The following is a 22734-nucleotide window of genomic DNA, read 5'->3' on the forward strand; positions in this document are numbered from 1 at the left end:
GTTGTGTTATTATCTCATAGCGTGGTGAATGTGCAGGTCACAACTTGTCCACCAGAGCGTTGTGGAGTTGTTGGATTGTGTATTTGATGAGTTTGATGAGGGAAACCAAGAAATCCCATAATGAGCCTCCGTAGCGTAGCTTTGAACAGCTCACGGCTCTGCTCTGCCGTTCTAAAAATAGCTTGCACCGACAATTAAAGGTAACGAACCTACTGCTATGACTATAGGGATTATGGCAATGGGCCAATTTGACAAAATGTTGAACTATCCCTTTAAGATAATTTTTGGGAGTAAGGACCAAACTTTTTCCCAGTTTATGTTAGAGGAGTAGAGACTAGATCAGCTTGAGTCTATATAGTTGGAGAAACAGATTTTGCCTGAGGAAGCTGGGTTGGATCAGCTGTCATTCCGGAGTTCCGAGTTGTCTTGAACGCAGCATCAGATCTGCGGCCGGCGCATGCGCATGTGCGTCTAAATCTAAATGGAAAGCAGAGAGGCTCACGGGAACAGGAAGTCTGTAAAAAATGGCGATGGACGGGATGATGTCCACGTCTTCGGGTCTGTCTTACCACAATGCCGGGGACTTTTACCCGAGAAAGTTCGGCCCTAAGCCGGACGTGGTTCCGTCCGGGGTGACGGAGAGGAAGGTCGGTCCGCTGGACAAACCGGACATGGTGTCGGTGGACGTCCTCAACATCTCCGACTCAGGTTTGTTGTGCTAACGATGCTAACGGCTAATAATAACACGTCGGCGGTGCTGCTATGCTCGGTTCATCCATCCCGCTGTTATGTGGCTCAAGTTTGGCTTTTAACGGCAGAATTAACGTTAACTGTTTTTTTTTCAACGGTCACTTTATAAACCAGTTTAAACCGGTTTGTGCTCGGTGTGTCCGCGCGGCCCTGTCTGTCTGTTGACGTTAGCGTCAATAATGAGTCCTGTGAAACAGCTCAGCGTCTAAATCAATTTAAAACGTTAAAAATCTAAATATATAATGAAAGTCTTGGAATATATATTTGTTTTTTCAAGTTTAACTCTTAGCAGTTACGTTTGTGTTTATATCAAATGCTTATTTGTTGCAAACCAACAAGCAAACAGTTTTGTTTATCCTGATTGTTTTTTATTGACCTGTGAGGACCTTTATCATTCTCATCAGGACCTGAATGGACACCTGTGATTTTACCAAAACTTTAAAAAACAAAGTTATACAGAGCTCTGCTAAAGTTTTAGACACCTAATGTAACCGTGGATGCTTTAATGATTATGTCAGTAATAGAATATTTCTTATTTTTTAACTAACTTGTGGAGTAAAGAAAAAACTATTCACTAGGCTAATACCTGTGAACTCTCTTTCTCTTTAGTTTGATGCAGTTTAAGATTAAAGTTCTTGAGCTGCTCATAATTGAATTAAAGATTGACTTTTCATTTTCAAAATATAAAATTTGGTCTCCTATACGAAACAATCTTGTTGGCTACCTTTTTTTTATTTTTATCTTTTTGTCCAGGGGCGTCTCCGTAGAAAACACATTTTAACTTCATCAGAAAACATAGTTGCTGTGATAATAACACTTGGCCATATTGTGATTTTGATCACAATATGGCAAGTAATTAACTTGATGTGTAGAATGTTACTATTATTACTTTTTTTACTAAAATTACCTGCAGGAAATCAACAGAAAGAATTCTAACTTTGGTGATAAACTGAAGCCACCGATGTCTGTCCATCATAACTTTGTTTTTGGACATCTACATATAGTTTTTCACAGTAGCATCCATGAACGCTGACATTTTCATCATGTTTACATATGGAAATCAACTTTAAAGCAGAACTCTCTCACTCCATGTAAATCAAAGAGTTTTATTATTAATCATCAACCGTTATTTCTCCTCAGACGCCCCTCTGCACAGGAAGAAGCTGGAGCACGACACCTACGTCCTGGTGAGTCCAGTATGTCTGTTATCTCATGCACTGCTCACACACACACACACACAGTTACAGGTGTTTGTTTTGTTGCAGGCTTAAGTTTTAGTTAAGAGGAATTAAACCTTGTGTTTCACCTACTTGATTAGAAAACTGAAGGTGTTTTGTGCAACAGGCGTCCGTCAGAGTTTTATTATATAAATCAACCAGACACTCCGGTCTACTCACACACCCAGTGGATAGCCTATCTGATAGAAACAGATTTATAACCAGCTATTTTATCAATCAGTTGATTGTCAAACTTGTCTTTCAAACCAAATATGTGATGCTTTTGTGTTTTCAAATGTGAGATTTTACATCACAGTGAAGACTTAAAGGATTATTAAAGATGTAATGGGTGATGGTCATGAGCTGTAGTGCTGGTTTGATCCGGTCTGCTCTATTCAAGTCTAGTTTGGTCTGGTCTGGTCCAGTCTGGTCTGATCTGGTCTGGTTTTGGTCTCTTTCACCACCGAGAGAAGAACAAACTTACAGCAGCTCTTTGCAAAGTGACTGTGGGTCGAACCGGGTTGAGAAAGTTTCTTCTGGCTGGTTGAAGCGTCTTTAAATCAACCGTCTGCAGATGTTTGTGCTGTGTGAACAACTCTGGTGCAGTGAAATAAAGAAACCAGATAAAACCAAACCGGGCCGATCATACAGTATGTTGAGTTAGTTGTTTAGTTTATTGATGAAGTGACGGTGAGAAAGTTCAGTTTCCTGTTTTGAACCACAGTCTCTCCTATAATCCTGCTTCCAGCCTGTGATGAAGTTACTGAAGTCTGGAGTTCATTTGACGTCTTTCTGGCAGCGTGAGAACAACATGTACATGAGAAAACATGACTTTAGGTTTTTTTAAAGGGATGTTTTTGACCATTTTTGGTTAAATTGTGACAGGAAAGTTAAAACCTGCAGGTGTGTCGTCTTAGTTTCACTTCTTATTCACTGTTCAGGTGAAGTCGGTGTCGGTGTAACACACTAACTCACCACACGGTGGCGCTGCAGCTCAAGCTTTACTTCCTGCTCTGCTTCTCAATCACAGACTGACTGTTAAACATCATTCCTCATGTGAAACAGAGCAGTTTTTATTAGATCTGTTCAATTTATTAGTTAGATGATAATAATAATAATAATAGTTATTAATCAGATGTTTGTGTTTAATCTGCAGGGCACCATTCATCCGTTCAGGAAGACGCACAGATCCATCTGTGGGAAACTCCAACAAGAATTCAGACTGGTGGCCTCAGATAGACGGGTAAGAGTGTGTGTAAGTGTGTGTGTGTGTGTGTGTGTGTTTCTGGGCTCCGTGCTGTTGATTATCAGTCAGTCGGTCGGTGGTAAACGTCCGTGGCTCAGCCCTGCTCCTCTCTGTGGTCTGTGTTTTTTACTTTACAATCCCATTAGAGTCTAAGCTGAGTGGATTCAGTGTCTCTCACACACACAGAGTCAGAGTCGGACCCAAACACCTGCAGCAGGCAGCTCTAATCCTGTTTCCTACTGGGTCACCATGTTCCAGTCAAACAGCAGCAGCAGCAGCAGCAGCAGATGAAGCTGTGACAGTGAAACTGACCTATGATCTGTGACTTGTTACTTTCTGATCTGGCTCCTTTTCACCTGTTGGCAGGGTGTCAAATTAACTTTTTATCTCATCGATCGTTGGATAGTGACCTCCAGAAATTTACTGGCCAAATTAAAACAATCATACCTTGTTTGATTAAAAGTAATCGCCTTGGGTTTTTAAGCAACATTTAAAAAGCTGCACGTCCTGGCAGCTGAGAGTATGACTGTCAAGTTGTTGTCCCTCCTCTGTTAGATATAAAAGGAGGCTGAAAATCACAGGACATGTCTGTTCTGTCCTGAAATGTGTTATACCAGTTATCTTGATACTTAATCTGGGTTTGGTCTTATCTGAAGTTATTTGGGTTAATTATTTTGTACGCGCTATTAGCTACAATCTCCTGGAAATTATCTGGTGACATAATGGCATACACATTCAGAATAATGAAAACAAACTATTAATTGCATAATTTATTTACATGATACACATCTAATTACTCAAATGTCACAAATTATTTGAATTTTTTTTACCGGGAAGTCTGGAAAAAGTCTGGCATTTTGAAATTTAAAATGTGTAGAAACCCTGTAACGCACATTCTACATCGAGGCGACATCTTTCCACATTCGGGCTTCCTGCACCTTTCAGACGGGTCAGAGAGACACAAGCTGAGGGAGCAGGTCTGTGGAGCTGTGGAGCTGTGCACCGCAGACATGCACCAAAAAAAACAAGCACGATGCATCGAATGCGCCGCTGCTACAGCGTCGTGTTTGGTTGTGAGCGGCATGAAGTGCATAAAAGTTGTTGCTATGTGGCAGATTGAGGTTTGTTCAACCGCTGCCGGCAGTTTATAATTAGGTGAAATAAACAATAAGCTATTTATAATTAGGAGCAATAAACCCCGACAAAATGGACAGAACAGAACCCTGACGGTTCATATCGGGGTTGTGTTCATCCTGTTGCATCCCTATAGAGGCGAGCTAGAGAAATAAACTCTGTGGCAAAGGAATTACAGTTCAAAATTTTCCATCGGCTACTGGTGGGTGTATGTTTGGGTTTTAACTTTACACCCTGGTGAGAGGTGAATAGGGAGTGGGGAAAGTATCTTAAGGACAGATCTATGAGATACAACCAAGTCAGAGGGAAGAAATTATTATTATACAACCAAGGTCCATGTGCAACGATGCCAAGTGTCCTGCTGGCTGTTTAAAGTGCTGCTACAATGATAATGTGTGGTAATTACACAGGTACTGATCTGTTTGCACCTTAGAAAGAGAACAGGAAACGACAACAACAGAGTTCGTCCTCATTTCACGCAACAAAACAAAACAACAAGTTCATTTTTCTGTCTAAAATGAGAGTTTATGGAGAAAAGAAAACAGGGACAGATGTAGAGAGGAGCTGAAAATTACAGAGAAAACACTGGAGACATGATAATGAACCAGAAAGGAGCTCAGACATTATTGTTTTGTGTGTGTGTCTGTGTGTGTGTGTGTGTGTGTGTGTGTGTGTCAGCGTTATTGTGCTGTAATCCACTTTGAGCACACACTGGTGGGGGGTCCTGCTTCCCCATAGAGCCTTGGATTGGATTACACGGTGTCGTACACAGCTTAGGGACCAAACATAGTTCAAACCGGAGAAAGCTGAGATCTGCTTCCTCAGCACCTCGACAACTCAGCAACTCAGTCCTCGTCTCGGCTCCTCGTCTCCGTCCGCGGCGTCAAACGAAACGAACCAATAAAACGTCTCGGTCCGACGTCTGAGTCCAGGTTCAGTTCAGGTTTTGCAGCTCGATACAGAACCAGAACCAGGAGGAGAAACATCCAGAGCTTCACTGAGCAGCCTGGACTTGAACTTGAGGTTCTTGAAGATGCTTCACCTTCAGCATCGCAGTGTCAACATGCACGATAATCCAAACCAGTCCAACTTTAATTGTTGAACACTTCCAAAGTGAGTAACATATGAAAAGCATCAGAAATAAAAGACGTAACGGCTCACATAAGGCATAGAATTACATATAAATACAAATAAAATACATTAAAAGACACACAACGTGGGTAAAAATAATAGCCGTACACTAAAAAACCAATAAAATAAGATAAAATAAAGTAAAATCAATCTGAAACGCGTCCACGCAGCATCGATCGATCGTCATATTTGTTCTGACACGACTTCCCGGTTTTGTCGACTATACTCAACTCAACTTTATTTATACAGCACTTTAAAACAACCGTAGTTGAAAACAAAGTGCTCTACATAGAGACATAAAACGATTAAAGGCAATAAAATAAATAATAAAACAGACAGTAGAATAGTTGTTTCATTGTTTTAAAAGCAGTTAGAAACAATAAAACAATAAATAAAAGCAAACCATAAAACACTAAAACAAGAGCAGAGTAAATACAAAATACACAGAAGCTGATTATGAACAAATAAAACTCCTTTTAATATTATTTAATGATCATCTTTAGTGAAGCTTGAGAACTTTAATAAAAACACGATGAAGCAACCGTTGCTCCAGATCCAAGGACTCTAAATCCTACAACTCCCATGATGCAACTGAACAAGTATGGCTTCATTCAAACCTGCTTAAGAAGATACTTTCGTTCTCTATGATACAAAAAGTTTTAATCTATCCAAAATGTCCCCAATGATCAAGAACGTTGTGTGTAATCAATAAGATCCCGATAATCAATAGGTTTTTAATGTTCAAGATGATCCTGTGGAAACAAAGAAGTTTTGTGAAGAGGATCTTTCACAGTCCAGAGCATTGTGTGGAATCAAGATCTTCCCAATCAATAAGATCCTCTGCGATTAGGAAAACTCTGTTTATTCATTTAGATCCCCAATAATCAATCAGATTCTTCATAATCAATAAGATCCTCTATAATCTAGATCGTCTCTATGAGGTGGTTTCTCTCAGTTTCTCTCGGTTTATGGAGGAGAAGATCTGTTTCTGTTCCAGTTTTTAAGTGATTTAGCGTTTGAGCAGCAGGACGACGTCACGTGTCATTGACGACTCATTGATTATTGTATTGATTAGTTTCTAGGGATGTCACGATTATAGATTTTCTTGGTACGATTATTGTCAGAGAAATAATCACGGTGTTACGATGATCACGCTTATTATGCATTAATTAATTTCACAACACTATGAATGTGTAAAATCAAATACAGTCAAAAATATAACCACATTACTCATTGTTTACACAAAATATTTCAAGTATCTATTAATATATGACCAGTTATTAACCCCCCAGGGGAAGTGTTTGAAATATTCAGGTCATAAATTGTTATCTATACCAAATGTTAAATTCATTTATTTATTTATTTATTTATTTTTTTTGACACACTAACATCTAAATTTCTACCAATTCAGTGTTACGTTAGTAAAATGGACCAGTATCTGTGCATTTACCTTTATTTTGGCGCCACATCTGCTGATATGGTTCCTACATAATCTACGCACCATAACAGTCCTCGTCCCTACGTCGCCACATTCACGGCGTCCCTTGGCTGCACACACAGCCCTGCATGCCGTTCTCTCTCCTCATTGGATAAAAACTGTAGGATACGAGATAGGGATGGGCATTTGTAGAAATCTTTTTGATCGATCTTCGGGAAAATTAACGATCAATTATCGATTAATCGTTAATATTAATATTAATATTCATAATTAAAAACAAAATGCGTGCAGCTATGGCGTGTGCCAGTAATCCAGGGCAGTCCCCATGAAGGAAGAAGGTCAGACAACAACGTACATGGACGTCTGTGTGCTTGTGCTTCACCTGTAGGGACGGTGCCGCTGCCGGCATCATTTACAGTAGTAAAAAAAAAAAAAAAGCACCGTTGCGCTGCCTGGCTTGACTGCAGCTGAGCTGTCAGAGCAGCTCTGCTGTCCCTCTCTTCAGCCTCGTGTTTGGCTGCACTTGTACAAAAAAAAGTGCACTTTTTCAAATTGTGAAAGCGTGTGTTTTATTATTATTTCTGTCGCCAACACACGGCGGAGCGGCGCTCTGATCAGCGCGGCACAGAAAAGAGAAACCAACTCTGCAGGATATTTACCTTAAGTTTCATTTTAACCGTCATTAAACAGCTTCGGACTAATTGTGATGTTATGACTTGTAGCTTGTAACTTACAGAGAGAGTGGAGGCTGCTGAAAACCAAACCTGCTGATCACAGCGGGCGGAGCCGCGGTGTCACAGCTCTCGTCTCTGCTGCACAGAGTCCGCAACACAAGCGCCCCGTCATATTTAATGAATAATTTCACTCTTAAACCATGTAATAATAATAATAATAGGCCTGTATAATAATACTTTTATATAGTTTATTGGTTGTTATGAAAAAATAAACCCGGGGTTTATTTCTCCATGACAACCTCTGCCCTACATGATCCCTTATATAATAAATCGATAAAAATTTTCCGTGATTGATAAAATTCTTAACGATCAATAATCGATCATCGATTAATCATGCCCATCCCTAATACGAGAAAAGTTTTCTCCTGGGCTCAGAGCAGAGCAGAGGGACTGACAGACCCGTGTTTCAGACCAAACACTCTATAGAAGTGATTGCTGTCGGAAGATAGAACTATTTAAGACTTATATTAACACAAATATATCACTTACTTCTGCTTTAATTAATTGTGGCGTTTAATACCACGATTAATTGTGAAAACAAGTAATCGTGACATCCCTATTAGTTTCTGATCAGGTCTGTGATTGACAGCGAGTGGAACAAACAGTAGATCTGAACAGTGACTGGAGGACAGGACGGTGACGACCAGGTGGCTAGAAAAACTCAGACTCCACAGTTCACAGTTCACAGGCCGCCACCTTCGCCGCCGCCGCTGCCGTGGCTTCATTATGTAAGCGACAGTGTGTTTATTTTGAGCGGAGAACACAGCTGCCCTGGAGACACGGAGCCCTGACGGCTCAGACCGGAGCAGAGGAGGACGTTTCTCTGTGTTACCGCCGCCACCGGGAGCAAAGCGTGATGGGACGGCGTGCTGCAGGTTTCAATGGCTTCAAAACATCAAACAAACAAACAAAAAAAACCCACAATCCCCCCTCTGCACCCTCCTCCTCCTCCTCAGACGGTCACACGAGTCGGTGACACAGTTTCTGGGCGATTCCACCAAAAGAGTGCCATTTCTGTCCCCAGCATATTAAATGTATAAAAACATGTAATAATATAATATAAATTGCATTTAATTAATAAACAAAGCACCATACACATGAATCACTGTAGAAATTAAAGATATATAATTTTTAATTACTATAAAAAGGCTTTCAAAGCACTGAAACATAGCCTTTGTTGCATGTCCCCAGAGCCAAACGCTATAGTTTACCACAATGCATTATGAATAAAATCCTTCTAAAATCATTTTTTTTTTGCATATTAGTGTGACTTTATATTATATCTACACTTATATAACATTTTTTAAATTAAAACCTAATTATATTTTGGTTAAAATTCACATTTTAGTCCCGTCCCCAGGTTTTCACTCAGTGCTGTTACCCGAACACATTCTACACTCTAAAAGTTTTGGAACATTTCACCAGTGACATGTTCTGCTGGAAGTGACATCATTTAGGTCTTTTTAAAGTCATGGGAAGACCAAGAGTACCTGTATGCAGGGACAAGAGCATACCGGAAGTCACGACCGGAAGTTGCTCTTCTTCGTGTGTATCATTTCTATGTAGATAAAAAAACAACTCAGTAACTCAATGGTCCATAATAAAATATTGTTTTCCAGCGGATATCTTAGTTACACCATGATTGAGCTAACTAAATATTTTTTGCATGGATCGTTTATTAAGTTATTGAGTTATTAAAAAACGCTGCTAACGGCTAACGGCTAGCGCCGAACGGCTAACGGCTAGCGCCGAACGGCTAGCGGCTAACGGCTAACGGCTGGCGCCGCTCCTGCTGACAGCAGACCAGGAGAGAGAGAGAGAGAAAATAAATGAAATGTCGTTGGTGGGTGCTTTGGTTAGGGTTAGGCAATGAAGAAAGGAGTTGGTTAAGTTTAGTAAAAAGAGCAGGTAGAGGGGTTCTTAGAATAACATAGAAATAATATACACGAAGAAGAGCAACTTCCGGTCGTGACTTCCGGTATGGATCTGCTGGGCTAATGGCGGCGCCCATGTCCCTGCACACAGGTCCCTCTCCTTTTTAAAGTCATGGGAAGACCAAAATTAAATTCTGTAATTTATTTTTCCTGAAATTGAATGATATTGTAGCTATGTCAGGGTCCGTCACTCTTAAAACTCATTCCTGTTACCTAAATTATCTCTAGACCGTGTTTGTTGATATCAAAAGTAAAATATTCAGTTAAATCCTAAGAATGTGCTCTGTGTGCTCAAGCTATTAGTATAGATGCTATTTGGCTAGATTTCACACAATTGCTGATTTTATGCTAAAAACTCATTGCTGTTACCCTCATTGCTGTTACTTTTTCTTCAAAAATGCAATGATAAAAGCAGCAATAAATTAAATAAAGTAGCCTGAGATTGACCAGTACTCATTTTGAATGAGTAAATGTGTATATTAAAAAATTCTATACTGAAATGGAATGAAAAATGAAGTTTAATTTTTAAGAGTTACAATGAGCAAATGGCACTCTTTTGGCGGAATGACTCATCTGCCCCATGATGATGATGATGATGATTGATTGATCATATTTATTTCAAACCAAACAAAAATTATATCGCACATACAACATAACAAGAACATCCACAGGACACCATATAACCAAATATCGAACGGGACTAACAACAACAGACACTAACAACAACTAACACTGTTTGAAATGGGGATGGAAGAAGCAAGCAAAGCTTATCCCGGACAACACACATACAACACAACCAAAACACAAGCTCACTCTCAGAAATACACATACTTTTAAGAGTCGGTCTTACACTTTGCTGTTGCAATTTGATATTATTTTAACAATAACATTGATGAAATGGATTCCAGATAAATTATTGTGTGGTTATTAGCTTTGTAACAACATCTATTGCACGTCTGTGCGTCCTGGTTGAGGGATCCCTCCCCTTGTTGCTCACCCTGAGCTTTCTCCTGGTTTTCCCTGTTAAAAGGGTTTTCCATGGAGTTTTTCCTCAGTGGATGTCAGGGTCTAAGGACAGAGGATGTTGTTATGATGCCATGTAAAGCCCTTTGAGACAAAAGCCGTGTTTCCACTGCAGGAGTTCCTGGTAAAGGGAGGGGGTAGGAACTTCTACAGGAACCGTCCTCTCACTCGGCCCTCTCAGTGGTCGTGTTTCCACTGCAGAGTCGGACCCCGTGACGTCACCCAGGCAGGTCACAAGCACATGCACAAAAATCATAACAACAACGAAGACGGATGGAAGGAGCTGAGGCGGTAGGCGCGTTTCTGGTTTGTGTGTTTGTGCACATGGCGGTTGATTGTAATCCTGCTTGAGTTTTTTTTTTTTTTTTTTTACTTTTCATGGCATTGTTTTGCGACGTGATGGATCCCCAGTGTGTCGAGGTGCGCTGATATTTTCATTTCGCCGCGATGACTCAAACCCCCTCTGAATCTCCTCGGTGCCATAGACTGCATCAATGTCTGCACCTCATCGTCGGCCCATTTGTGTACATCTTCCTGCTGTTTTCTTGTTGTTTACAGCGGTGTCTGCTAGGCTAATGCTCCCCTTCTGCTCCCCGTTTTAAAAATGCCGGTTGTTTTGGTGCTTTCTGGTAGCGTCAGAGCCTGCTCTAGCTTTAGCCAATCAGCGCCGGGTTAACCTCGAGCCCCACCCAGGAGCTTTTCAGGGCCGAACGGAGTACCTACCCTGGAGTAGGTACTCCGTTGGCCCCCGTAAAAGTTCCTGTAAATGGCCCTGTGGGGGAGGTTCCTGCAGTGGAAACACGCACCAAAGGGGCTGGCCCCGTAAAATTACCCCGAAGTTCCTGCAGTGGAAACGCGCCTAAACTGGTGGTAAAAACGGGCTATACAAATAAAATTGCCTTGTCTTGCCTTGCCTTTGCAGTGAATTGTGCAATAGAAATACTTTTTACTTTTACTAATACTTTTGAGTAAATTTCAGAGCGTAGTAGATATTTGGATCAGTACTTTCACTTTCACCAAAGTCATTTTTTACACGGGTACTTTTACTTCTACTCTAGTAAACAGGGTTTCCGCGGGTCATTAAAAAACATTAAAAGTCATTGAATATATTTTGCTAAATGTAAGGCCTTAAATGGCATTAAAAGGAATTAAATTCGATTCTCAAAGGCATTAAAAAATTGATTAAAAAAATTGATTGATTCATACAGTGAGATTTTGACATCATTACATCCCTATAGAGTACAAAGAGCAGAAAAATAGGGGGATTATACAGTTAATCTACAGTAAAATTAAACGTGGGTGAAGAAATGGAGAATTTTCTAAATTAATATTTTTAGGTGGTGGCAGGCTGCTGTTGACTTTTCTTTTTCTTGTAATTGCTAGCGGCAAAAATCGGAATCGGCAGGTCAGGCTTTTTAAAAATTGGTGATTGGCCAGAAAATTGCAGTCGGTGCACCCCTATTGGTGTGATAAACATGCAGAACCAAGTAATTGGGTAATTGTGTATGTGTATATAGGTAAGTGTATGTACGCACAAGTATAGTATTTGCAGTCACAGGCATTAAAAATGTTTGAAATGACATTAAAAAGCATTAAAGGGATAGTTCACCCTAGAATGATATTTCGCTCATTATCTACTCACCCTCATGTTGACTAAGGGCTGGAAGAAGTTTCAGATTCCTCCGTGGCTTCTCTGAGTTACAGGGGGTCTTGACGTAGCAGTGCATGTCCATATAACGGTTGCAAAGGGACACCAGAGCTCTTCGTAAAAAAACACACACAAAAAAACATCCAAATACCTCCATGATGCTCGTATGTAATGTCCGTCTTGTGCTGAAGCCCCAAATTGCGTAATTGTCCCGAAAAAAATTAAATAAGTCTATATTTTAAGCTTGTTTGTAGCGGAAGCTTCTCGAAGCTCCTCTTCCTGGTCCGTCCAAATCTCGCGTGATTCGCAGTAACCGCACTGACGCATGCTGACGCCGGCGCAAATCACGCGAGATTTGGACGGACCAGGAAGAGGAGCTTCGAGAAGCTTCCGCTACAAACAAGCTTAAAATATAGACTTATTTAATTTTTTTCGGGACAATTACGCAATTTGGGGCTTCAGCACAAGACGGACATTACATACGAGCATCATGGAGGTATTTGGATGTTTTTTTGTGTGTGTTTTTTTACGAAGAGCTCCGGTGTCCCTTTGCAACCGTTATATGGACATGCACTGCTATGCCGAGACCCCCTGTAACTCAGAGAAGCCACGGAGGACTCTGAAACTTCTTCCAGCCCTTAGTCCACATGAGGGTGAGTAGATAATGAGCGAAATATCATTCTAGGGTGAACTATCCCTTTAAATTAGATTTGCTGGTACCTGCAGAAACCCTGAGTAAAGAATCTGGGTACTTTTGCCGTCTCTGATGATGATGATGATGATGATGCATCAGCTCAGTGGCGTGGCGGCGCTCCATGATGATGTAATCAGGCCTGGCAGTAGGGGGGAGAGGGAGAGGGGGGGTGGTTACTGTTTGATCCAGTACCTGGTGACTGAGCCGCTGTCACTCCAATGTCACATGTAACCTCGATACGCCGGCACGCCGAGACGCCGCCGCCGCCGCCGACGGACAGACGGGGGCAGCAGAGCGTCACCATCAGATCAGACCTCCGCCGCCGTGCACGCTCCTCCTCCTCCTCCTCCTACTCCTCCTCCTCCTCCTCCTCCTCCTCTTCCTCCTCTTTCTGCTGCAGGCGCCGTGTGTGTGTGTGTTAGTGTGTGAATGGGGGGTTGGGAAATGTTTTGGGCCGAGTGCTGTCTCTCTGTTTGCACACACAGTCTCACACACACACACACACACGAGAGAGAGAGAGCACAGACACACACACACACACTGTGGGTCTCCCATGCCTGTCGCTGGCTAGTGCTGTCACCAGACGCCCCAGCGCTGTCATAACACAGCACACCACAGTAATTGTAGATTTCACAGCACTCGGCGCTCCCCACCCCGGCATATGACTCCAACACGAAGTGACAGGCCAGGACACACACACATACACATTTATACACACACACACACACACACACACACACACACACACACACACACACACACGCATATTCGTTCCCTTGTTCCATTTCTTTTTTTCCTCTCCCTCTGACACACTCTCTCTCTCTCTCTCTCTCTCTCTGCTCAGAGGTTTTATTTTTTCCTTCATTGAAGTTTCCTCTGGATTCACGTGGAGCAGCAGCTGAATGAGCATCAGCTCATAGGAACCACTAGCTGGGTTTCCATCCAAGTCGTATCGAATTTAAGAGCGGATTTGTGAAAATGCGCAAAAAGCAAATGCAAATTCATGACCATTTCCATTCATTAGTGTTTTGCGATTAGGAGGAGTGCACCGTGAGATTACGTCATACGAGAGCGTTAATGTATCCAACAGTTGACACTCAGCTGACACTCAACATCATGGACAATTTACGTACTTAATAAATAAATTCAGAGACTGCTTGCTGAAAAACTGTCCCTGAACGTAACGCGCATCAGTTGTTTTGCATGAATTTCCCTCTAAAACGTCTCCGTCTCGTAACGTTGTGTTATTATCTCATAGCGTGGTGAATGTGCAGCTCACAACTTGTCCACCAGAGCGTTGTGGAGTTGTTGGATTGTGTATTTGATGAGTTTGATGAGGGAAACCAAGAAATCCCATAATGAGCCTCCGTAGCGTAGCTCTGAGCAGCTCACGGCTCTGCTCCGCCGTTCTAAAAACAGCTTGCACCGACAATTAAAGGGAACGAACCTACTGCTATGACTATAGGGATTATGGCAATGGGCCAATTTGACAAAATGTTGAACTATCCCTTTAACAGGTGGGAATGAGGTCATGTGACTTTATATGTCTGATAATAAGAGGAGCTGCTCTGTCTCTCTGCTCGTTGACCTTCCCCTCAGCGGCGACTTCTGTGATCGACTCATTCAGACCGGAGCCGACACGTTAGGCCACACACAGCCTGAGCTGAACCGGGCCGAGCTGAACCGGGTCAGACCGGGTCAGACCAGAACAAACCGGGCCGGGCGGCGCTCACTTTTGCAGAATTCACAAAAAAATCCCCGACAGAGCGGCAGAGCGAGTCGCCCGTCGCTCGGGAGGGAAACTCACTCTGTCTCTGAACCCGGCAGCTCCCAATCGGTTTGTAGGTTTGGATTTAGATTTAGATCAGACGGCAGCTGGTCACCTGCCAGGGAGTCTGCTGCAGGACCTGACTGACGGCCAGGGAAACCCCGTACAACAGGAGGAGGGGGAGGAGGGGGGGCAGTTGTATAATGTGGAGGAAGGTTGAGTCATCAGGTCGGTCACATCTGGATCTGTGATCAGGGAGTTTCTGTAGATACAGCTGGACGATTGATCAACAACGTATCAGAATCTCAACATGGAAACGTTAAAATCAACAGAAACAACACAAACTGTGTCACAACAAACTATAAATGAATATAAATGTCATAATTTTTTATGTTTTACGGTGAAAGTTTGTTAATTCCAATCAGAATTGTTTCTCATTAACACAATATCTGCTCAATAAGTTTAAATGTTCAAGGTCAGAGGTCAAAGGTTACAGATGAGAATAATTGGCATCTTCAGACCCAAATTACACGAGTTGCATCTAAAACTAGAAGTAAAATAACAAAACAATATTGAGATTTAGCGCTCTCCTAAATAGGGATGGGTATTGATAAGAATTTAGCGATTCCGATTCCATTATCGATATTGCTTATCGATTCGATTCCTTATCGATTCTCTTATCGATTCTCATTGGGTGAGGGAATAAAAGAGAAATGGGTTTGTTTGCATTAATGCAGTGGTTCCCAACCTTTTTTGGCTCATGACCCCTTTTGACATCACAAATTTCTGGTGACCCTCATTCAAGATGAGCAAGCTCAGATATTTGTATATTCTGCATTTTATTTTATCTTGATTTATTCAAGAAAGTGAATATATCAAGAATATAGTTGTTTAAGATTCTGAAAAATAATTAGTTTATTTATTTATTTTTAATCAATTACTAGACATTTAAGGCGATCCCATTTGAATTCCAGGCGACCCCACATGGGGTCCCAACCCCAAGGTTGAAAACACTGCATTAATGGCTCTGACATTAAAAAAGTTGACAGGACCGACCTGCCTGGACAGGTTAACACTAGACCACTGTGGCTGTGGGCCAGCTGTGCTCACAGGAGGAATTTAACAATGTTTCCATTACATGGTTTTTATGCATCTGTAGGTTATTGTTTTCATAACGTTCGTTTTTATGCGGAGTGAGCGAGTGAGCGAGCGAAAGAGAGAGAGCGCGCCAGAGAAAAGACACAGGGCGCAGCTACCGTTTCACGTGGCTACGAGCAAAACCTGAAAGGAAGTGGTTAGAATAAAGAGAGAAAAACACAAAGAATATGTAGCCTGTTCAGGAGACGTTGTCCTGTCCTCACGACGTGAGGGAGGGAGGACCGGAGGGTGGCTCTGGCTCACAGGTTTAGTGATGAGGAAACGTCGCTGTCAGCTGCATCTGTCAGCAGCTCCGCTCCACACAGACACCACACTAACTTTATTTTGTGAGAACAAACGGTGACATGTGGATATAAACACTAAGCACCCTCATTTATAATGAAGATTGATTTTAACGGAACGTCACGTAACGTCATTAATCAATTAATGCGCGAGTTTCTGAACCAAACGGAATCGATAAGGGAATCGTTAAAGCAGACACGCACACGATTCCAAGAATTGATCCAAGTTGGAACCGGTTCCGACGAGGAACCGGTTTTCGATTCCCATCCCTACTCCTAAACGATTACATTTCTCCCAATTAATCCATCAACTACTTTTTCGATTAGTCGAGCCGTCAAACGATTCATTTTTCCACTAATCTAGCGATTATTTTTTTGGTTGATTGTTAATTTACAAAAACACTGTGGTACGCCATCTCCATTTTGCAAAGGCTGCAGAGCACATGATTAACCGTTTAACCATTAATCGGTTAACGAGCGTCCACTTCTGTTTGTGAACGTTAACGTCTGCTGCTGCACATTCGCGCAAACTGCCTAATCGACAACAACTCGACGGTATGTTGTACGCGTCGCATGTTTTTACTGCAGCAGCAGACTGTTGATGATGGGCTGTATCCAAAGAGATGCAATGCAGCGTGTCATGAAACCTGAACGTTCAGTTTACGAACATAACGGATGCGTTTATGCACAACACTGAATGAATGAATGAATGAATGAATGTTTATTTATTTCGATCACAGCAAAAAAAACGATACAAAACAGAGTTCAAGGTAGTAACAAAATATAGCTGGTCGAAAAGGGTTTAACTGCCAGACCCTCTTTTCCCATTTCATTACAAACCCATAAGCAATCTAAAGAGAAAGACACATACAGTACACACATAGTACACACACCGACAATCCTTTAACTATCCACAAACATACACAACTCAAAAACAAAACGGGTCAAAATCTCAATTTTCATTTTTAAATGGGCAACATTTTTGCTCTCTGATAAACTGTTCCAAAGTTTGACTCAGCAGACAGATATGCACATAACTTTTCAACGTGGTACCTCTTTGGTTGTTCCCTCCCTCTCTTTCCCCAAACATCTTCTGGATATTTCCTGGAAGTAGATTGTGCTTTGCTTTTAGAAAAAGTTTAGAAACAGTACATTGGTTTGCTCATACTACCCCACATTATACACTATTCTTATTGCACGCTTCTGCATGACGCATGTCGTGTGTAGGGTTCTTTTATGTGTGTTACGACAAACTTGGGCACAATAGGTCAGATAAGGAAGAACAAGAGTACAAGTACAATGAGTGTAGTGATTTATAATTGAGCATGTCGTGTTTGGTCTTACATGAAATACCGATTGTGCGTGACTAGTGTTGTCACGATACCAACATTTTGGTACCGGTATCGGTACCAACATGTTTTTCGATACTTTTCGATACTTTTCGGTACTTTTCCAAATAAAAAGAGAACACAAAAAATATCATTATTGGCTTTATTTTAATAGAAAATCTTAGAACTATAACATATGCATCAGTAAATAATCAGTAAATCGGTAAACAGTCACTGCTGCTGCAGGATTAAAATTCCATCTATATTAATCTGAACTCTTCCTAAATTAAAACATTAGTGGTCTGTTTAAAAATGAATATCAACTTGTTTTCTTTGCATTATTTGAGGTCTGAAAACACTGCATCTTTTTTGGTTATTTTGACCAGTTGTAATTTTTGGGAGAAATTGTTATCAGAATGAAACACAAACGTTCATGTTACTCAAACACACACACCTATTGTTTCCCATACGTTAATTCCCCCCCCCCCCCCCCTCTCCGCGTAGCGCTCCTTAGCTGTGCTCACTCACTCACAGAAAGAGAGAGAGAGAGAGACAGAGACAGAGAGAGAGAGCATGCCAGTGGTGATCCGCGGTACAAACGAAACGTATCAACCAGCACTGTTTGCATTAATTAACGAGTCTGTGGCGGCCCGTCTCTCTCGCGCGCGGCGCGCACACACACACAGAGATACACACATAAACACAGGCACATGGACAGGTGGCGCTGTAACGGTAATAAAAACAGCACCTTGCTTCGTTTGTGGCTCACTCGCTCGCTCGCCTCGGCTCAAATTACAATGCGGCGACTGTTCACGCGGCGACGTCACCGCTGCCGGCGGCGCAAAATGAAAGTACCGGTCCCATCTAAGCGCAGTATGGTACCGTTTTAAATGCGTCAGTACCCCGGTACCACTCTAGTACCGGTATACCGAACAACCCTATGCGTGACACTGCAGGATAAAGTGAAGTTATAAGAGTGTACGTCTGTATTAAAGCTCCTTCAGAATAAAGGTAGACGTCTGTATTAAAGCTCCTTCAGAATAAAGGTAGATGTTTTAATTAAAGCTCCTTCAGAATAAAGGTAGTCGTTTTGTATTAAAGCTCCTTCAGAATAAAGGTAAACATCTGTATTAAAGCTCCTTCAGAATAAAGGTAGACGTCTGTATTAAAGCTCCTTCAGAATAAAAGTAAACATCTGTATTAAAGCTCCTTCAGAATAAAGGTAGATGTTTGTTTTAAAGCTCCTTCAGAATAAAGGTAGATGTTTGTTTTAAAGCTCCTTCAGAATAAAGGTATAGACTTCTCTATCAAAGCTCCTTCAGAATAAAGGTAGATGTTTGTATTAAAGGTCCTTCAGAATAAAGGTAGACTTCTTTATCAAAGCTCCTTCAGAATAAAGGTAGATGTTTGTTTTAAAGCTCCTTCAGAATAAAGGTAGATGTTTGTTTTAAAGCTCCTTCAGAATAAAGGTATAGACTTCTCTATCAAAGCTCCTTCAGAATAAAGGTAGATGTTTGTTTTAAAGCTCCTTCAGAATAAAGGTAGATGTTTTAATTAAAGCTCCTTCAGAATAAAGGTAGTCGTTTTGTATTAAAGCTCCTTCAGAATAAAGGTAAACATCTGTATTAAAGCTCCTTCAGAATAAAGGTAGACGTCTGTATTAAAGCTCCTTCAGAATAAAAGTAAACATCTGTATTAAAGCTCCTTCAGAATAAAGGTAGACGTCTGTATTAAAGCTCCTTCAGAATAAAGGTAGATGTTTGTTTTAAAGCTCCTTCAGAATAAAGGTAGTCGTTTTGTATTAAAGCTCCTTCAGAATAAAGGTAAACATCTGTATTAAAGCTCCTTCAGAATAAAGGTATAGACTTCTCTATCAAAGCTCCTTCAGAATAAAAGTAAACATCTGTATCAAAGCTCCTTCAGAATAAAGGTAGACGTCTGTGTTAAAGCTCCTTCAGAATAAAGGTAAAGTGTAAATCCAAAAGCTGCTGTACTAGGGACTGTGAATATAGTTCCTGGTGGAGGGATACGAACGCACGACTCATTTCACCTGTCGGCTCAGGTGAATAACAAAGACAGAGAACAGGTGGACGTATGAGACACTAGTTGCGTTTCCATCCACCTTTTTTTATTCGCATTTTCAAAAATTGCGAATAAATACTTGAATGGAAACGCCAGAAATTCGAAAAAAGGCAGTAAATGCGCATAAAAGTTTATACGCTTGGAGGGGGTGGATTTGTCAGCGTATCAATTAAAGGAAATGCGACTTTTTGTGATGGAAACAGATGATGCGAATTGAGGCAGAGTTTGTGGGTGAAGCTGCTGGACTTCACCCAGCGACGCCCCGGTGTCCCAGCTCTCCTCTCTGCACCGCAACACAAACACGCTCCGTAACCCATAATCTTTTGTTTATGACGGTTAAGACGACACAAACACACGCCGTAACATCGTTATGTAACTTATTGATTTTTCACCGGCTTCGTATGTAAACAGATGCACATGGAGGAGAGGAGCATAACCAAAACAGCGGAAAAGCGAGCGGACTTGGCAGTTCCCGACTGTCTTTCTGTGTAAATATCTCATGTTACAACATGAAAACCTGCAGCTTATATTCAAGTGCAGCCTATATATGTATTTTCTTTTAAAATGTAGCTGGTGCGGCTTATACAGGTGCGTCTATAGTCCGGAAAGTACGTAAATTGTCCATGATGTTGAGAGTCAGCTGAGTGTCAACTGTTGGATACATTAAAGGACAATTCCAGGCGAATTCAACTCAGGGGTGTATTTTCATATCATTTTAGGTCTAAAAGAATGAATCTGAAGATTTTCAGTTTAATCACTCCTGTTTTGCGGTAGCTGCGTCTGTCCCTGCATCGCCACGGCAGCAATGAATGGGAGTGGATGTAAGTTCCGCTGTTTAGGCTGTTTCCATCCCTCAAAGCCACAGACAGCGTCAGATGGAGACTCAAACATGCAGCCAGAAGTTTATTTACTTCAAGCAAGCCGACATGTTTGTAAAACTAGATCTAATTCAAAGTCTCCCGGAGTCTCGCGCGAGACCCAGTTGCCGTGCTGGTGTGTTCAGGTGCAGTGGGAAAAGCTACCGTTTGTGTCATAAACACAGGAATATCAACTCTTTACTTGCTTCAAGTAAAAAAAACTTCTCGGCGCATGTTTGAGTCGCCACCTGACGCTGTCTGTGGAAAAAAATGTACACTTCAAGCAAGTAAAGAGTTGATATTCCTGTGTTTATGACACAAGCGGTAGCTCCTACTGCGCCTGAACACACCAGCACTGCAACTTCGGGCTCGCGCGAGACTCCGGGAGACTTTGAATTAGATCGACTTTTACAAACATGTCGGCTTGCTTGAAGTAAATAAACTTCTCGGTGCATGTTTGAGTCTCCATCTGACGCTGTCTGTGGCTTTGAGGGATGGAAACAGCCTAAACAGCGAAACTTACATCCACTCCCATTCATGGCTGCCGTGGCGATACAGGGACAGACACAACTACTGCAAAACAGGAGCGATTAAACTGAAAATCTTCAGATTCATTCTTTTAGACCTAAAATGATATGAAAATACACCCCTGAGTTGAATTCGCCTGGAATTGTCCTTTAACGCTCTCTTATGACGTAATCTCACGGCGCACCACTCCTCCTCTCCCAATAATCGCAAAACACTAATGAATGGAAACAGTCATAAATTCGCATTTGCTTTTTGTGCATTTTCACAAAATCTGCTTTTAAATTCGATACGACTTGGATGGAAAACCAGCTACTGAACCGGACTTGAACCGGACTCAAACCGGACTTGAACCGGACTTGAACCGGACTTGGGCCGGTGCTGAACCTGAGTATGTTCCTGTTGTTTAACGGTTGTTGTGTTGTGTGTGTTGTGTGTTTTGCAGTCGTGGAGAATCCTGCTGTTCGGATCACTCAACCTGCTGTGCACCGGCTGTCTGCTGATGTGGTGCAGCTCCACCAACAGCATGGGTGAGTAGAGTACACACACACAGACACACACACACACACACACACACACACACACACAGACACACACACACACACAAAGCAAACACAGCGACAGTGTGAGATGCAGATGGACACATGCAAAGTGACACACACACACACACACACACGGACGGACGCTCGCAGACTGACAGCGACACACACGTGAAGCAAAGAAAACACGTTAACAGGCGGAGATACCTGTCTACACACACACACACACACACACACACACAGCCCAGAATGATTGACAGGTACACACACACACAAATTGAACCCCCTCGTGTGTGTGTGTGTGTGTGCGCGCTGCAGCTTTTAACACACACTGTGAACAAGTCTTTAGGAAGTGTGTTAGCAGTGTTGTCTCACCACAGGGGTTCAGACTGATCCTGCTGCTGCTGGTGTGTGTGTGTGTCTGTGTGTGTGTGTGTGTGTGTCTGTGTGTGTGTGTGTGTGTGTGTGTGTGTGTGTGTCTGTGTCTGTGTCTGTGTGTGTGTGTGTGTGTGTGGGTCACTTCAGTCAAAATATGGCACTTTAAAGGGCACGTTGAAGAAACAGAGTCCTTCACAGCAGCTGCTTTTACCCGCCGGTGCTTCAACACAGAGAACACATCTGTCATAGTGACAGTATTAAAGCTCCTTCAGAATAAAGGTAGATGTTCGTATTAAAGCTCCTTCAGAATAAAGGTAGATGTTCGTATTAAAGCTCCTTCAGAATAAAGGTAGATGTTCGTATTAAAGCTCCTTCAGAATAAAGGTAGATGTTCGTATTAAAGCTCCTTCAGAATAAAGGTAGATGTTCGTATTAAAGCTCCTTCAGAATAAAGGTAGATGTTTGTATTAAAGCTCCTTCAAAATAAAGGTAGACGTCTGTATTAAAGCTCCTTCAGAATAAAGGTTGATGTTTGTATTAAAGCTCCTTCAGAATAAAGGTAGATGTTTGTATTAAAGCTCCTTCAGAATAAAGGTAGATGTTTGTATTAAAGCTCCTTCAAAATAAAGGTAGACGTCTGTATTAAAGCTCCTTCAGAATAAAGGTTGATGTTTGTATTAAAGCTCCTTCAGAATAAAGGTTGATGTTTGTATTAAAGCTCCTTCAGAATAAAGGTAGACGTCTGTATTAAAGCTCCTTCAGAATAAAGGTTGATGTTTGTATTAAAGCTCCTTCAGAATAAAGGTAGATGTTTGTGTTAAAGCTCCTTCAAAATAAAGGTAGACGTTTGTATTAAAGCTCCTTCAGAA

The 22734-nt window shown here is 41.6% G+C and overlaps 1 protein-coding gene across 1 annotated transcript in view; it reads left to right on the forward strand.

Moving 5' to 3' along the window:
• Positions 1-448: 448 nt before the first annotated feature.
• slc30a6 (solute carrier family 30 member 6) overlaps positions 449-22734 on the forward strand; it is a 97990-nt gene continuing 75704 nt past the window's right edge. Inside the window, exons 1-4 of the mRNA XM_085799257.1 lie at positions 449-708; positions 1891-1937; positions 3124-3210; positions 21394-21478. Coding sequence (XP_085655383.1) covers positions 525-708; positions 1891-1937; positions 3124-3210; positions 21394-21478 — 403 coding nt within the window. The 5' untranslated portion in view covers positions 449-524. The remainder of the gene's footprint in view (positions 709-1890; positions 1938-3123; positions 3211-21393; positions 21479-22734) is intronic.

This window comes from Trachurus japonicus, chromosome 15, assembly GCF_045865225.1.
Source record: "Trachurus japonicus isolate A0001 chromosome 15, Traja_1.0".
NCBI lineage: Eukaryota > Metazoa > Chordata > Actinopteri > Carangiformes > Carangidae > Trachurus > Trachurus japonicus.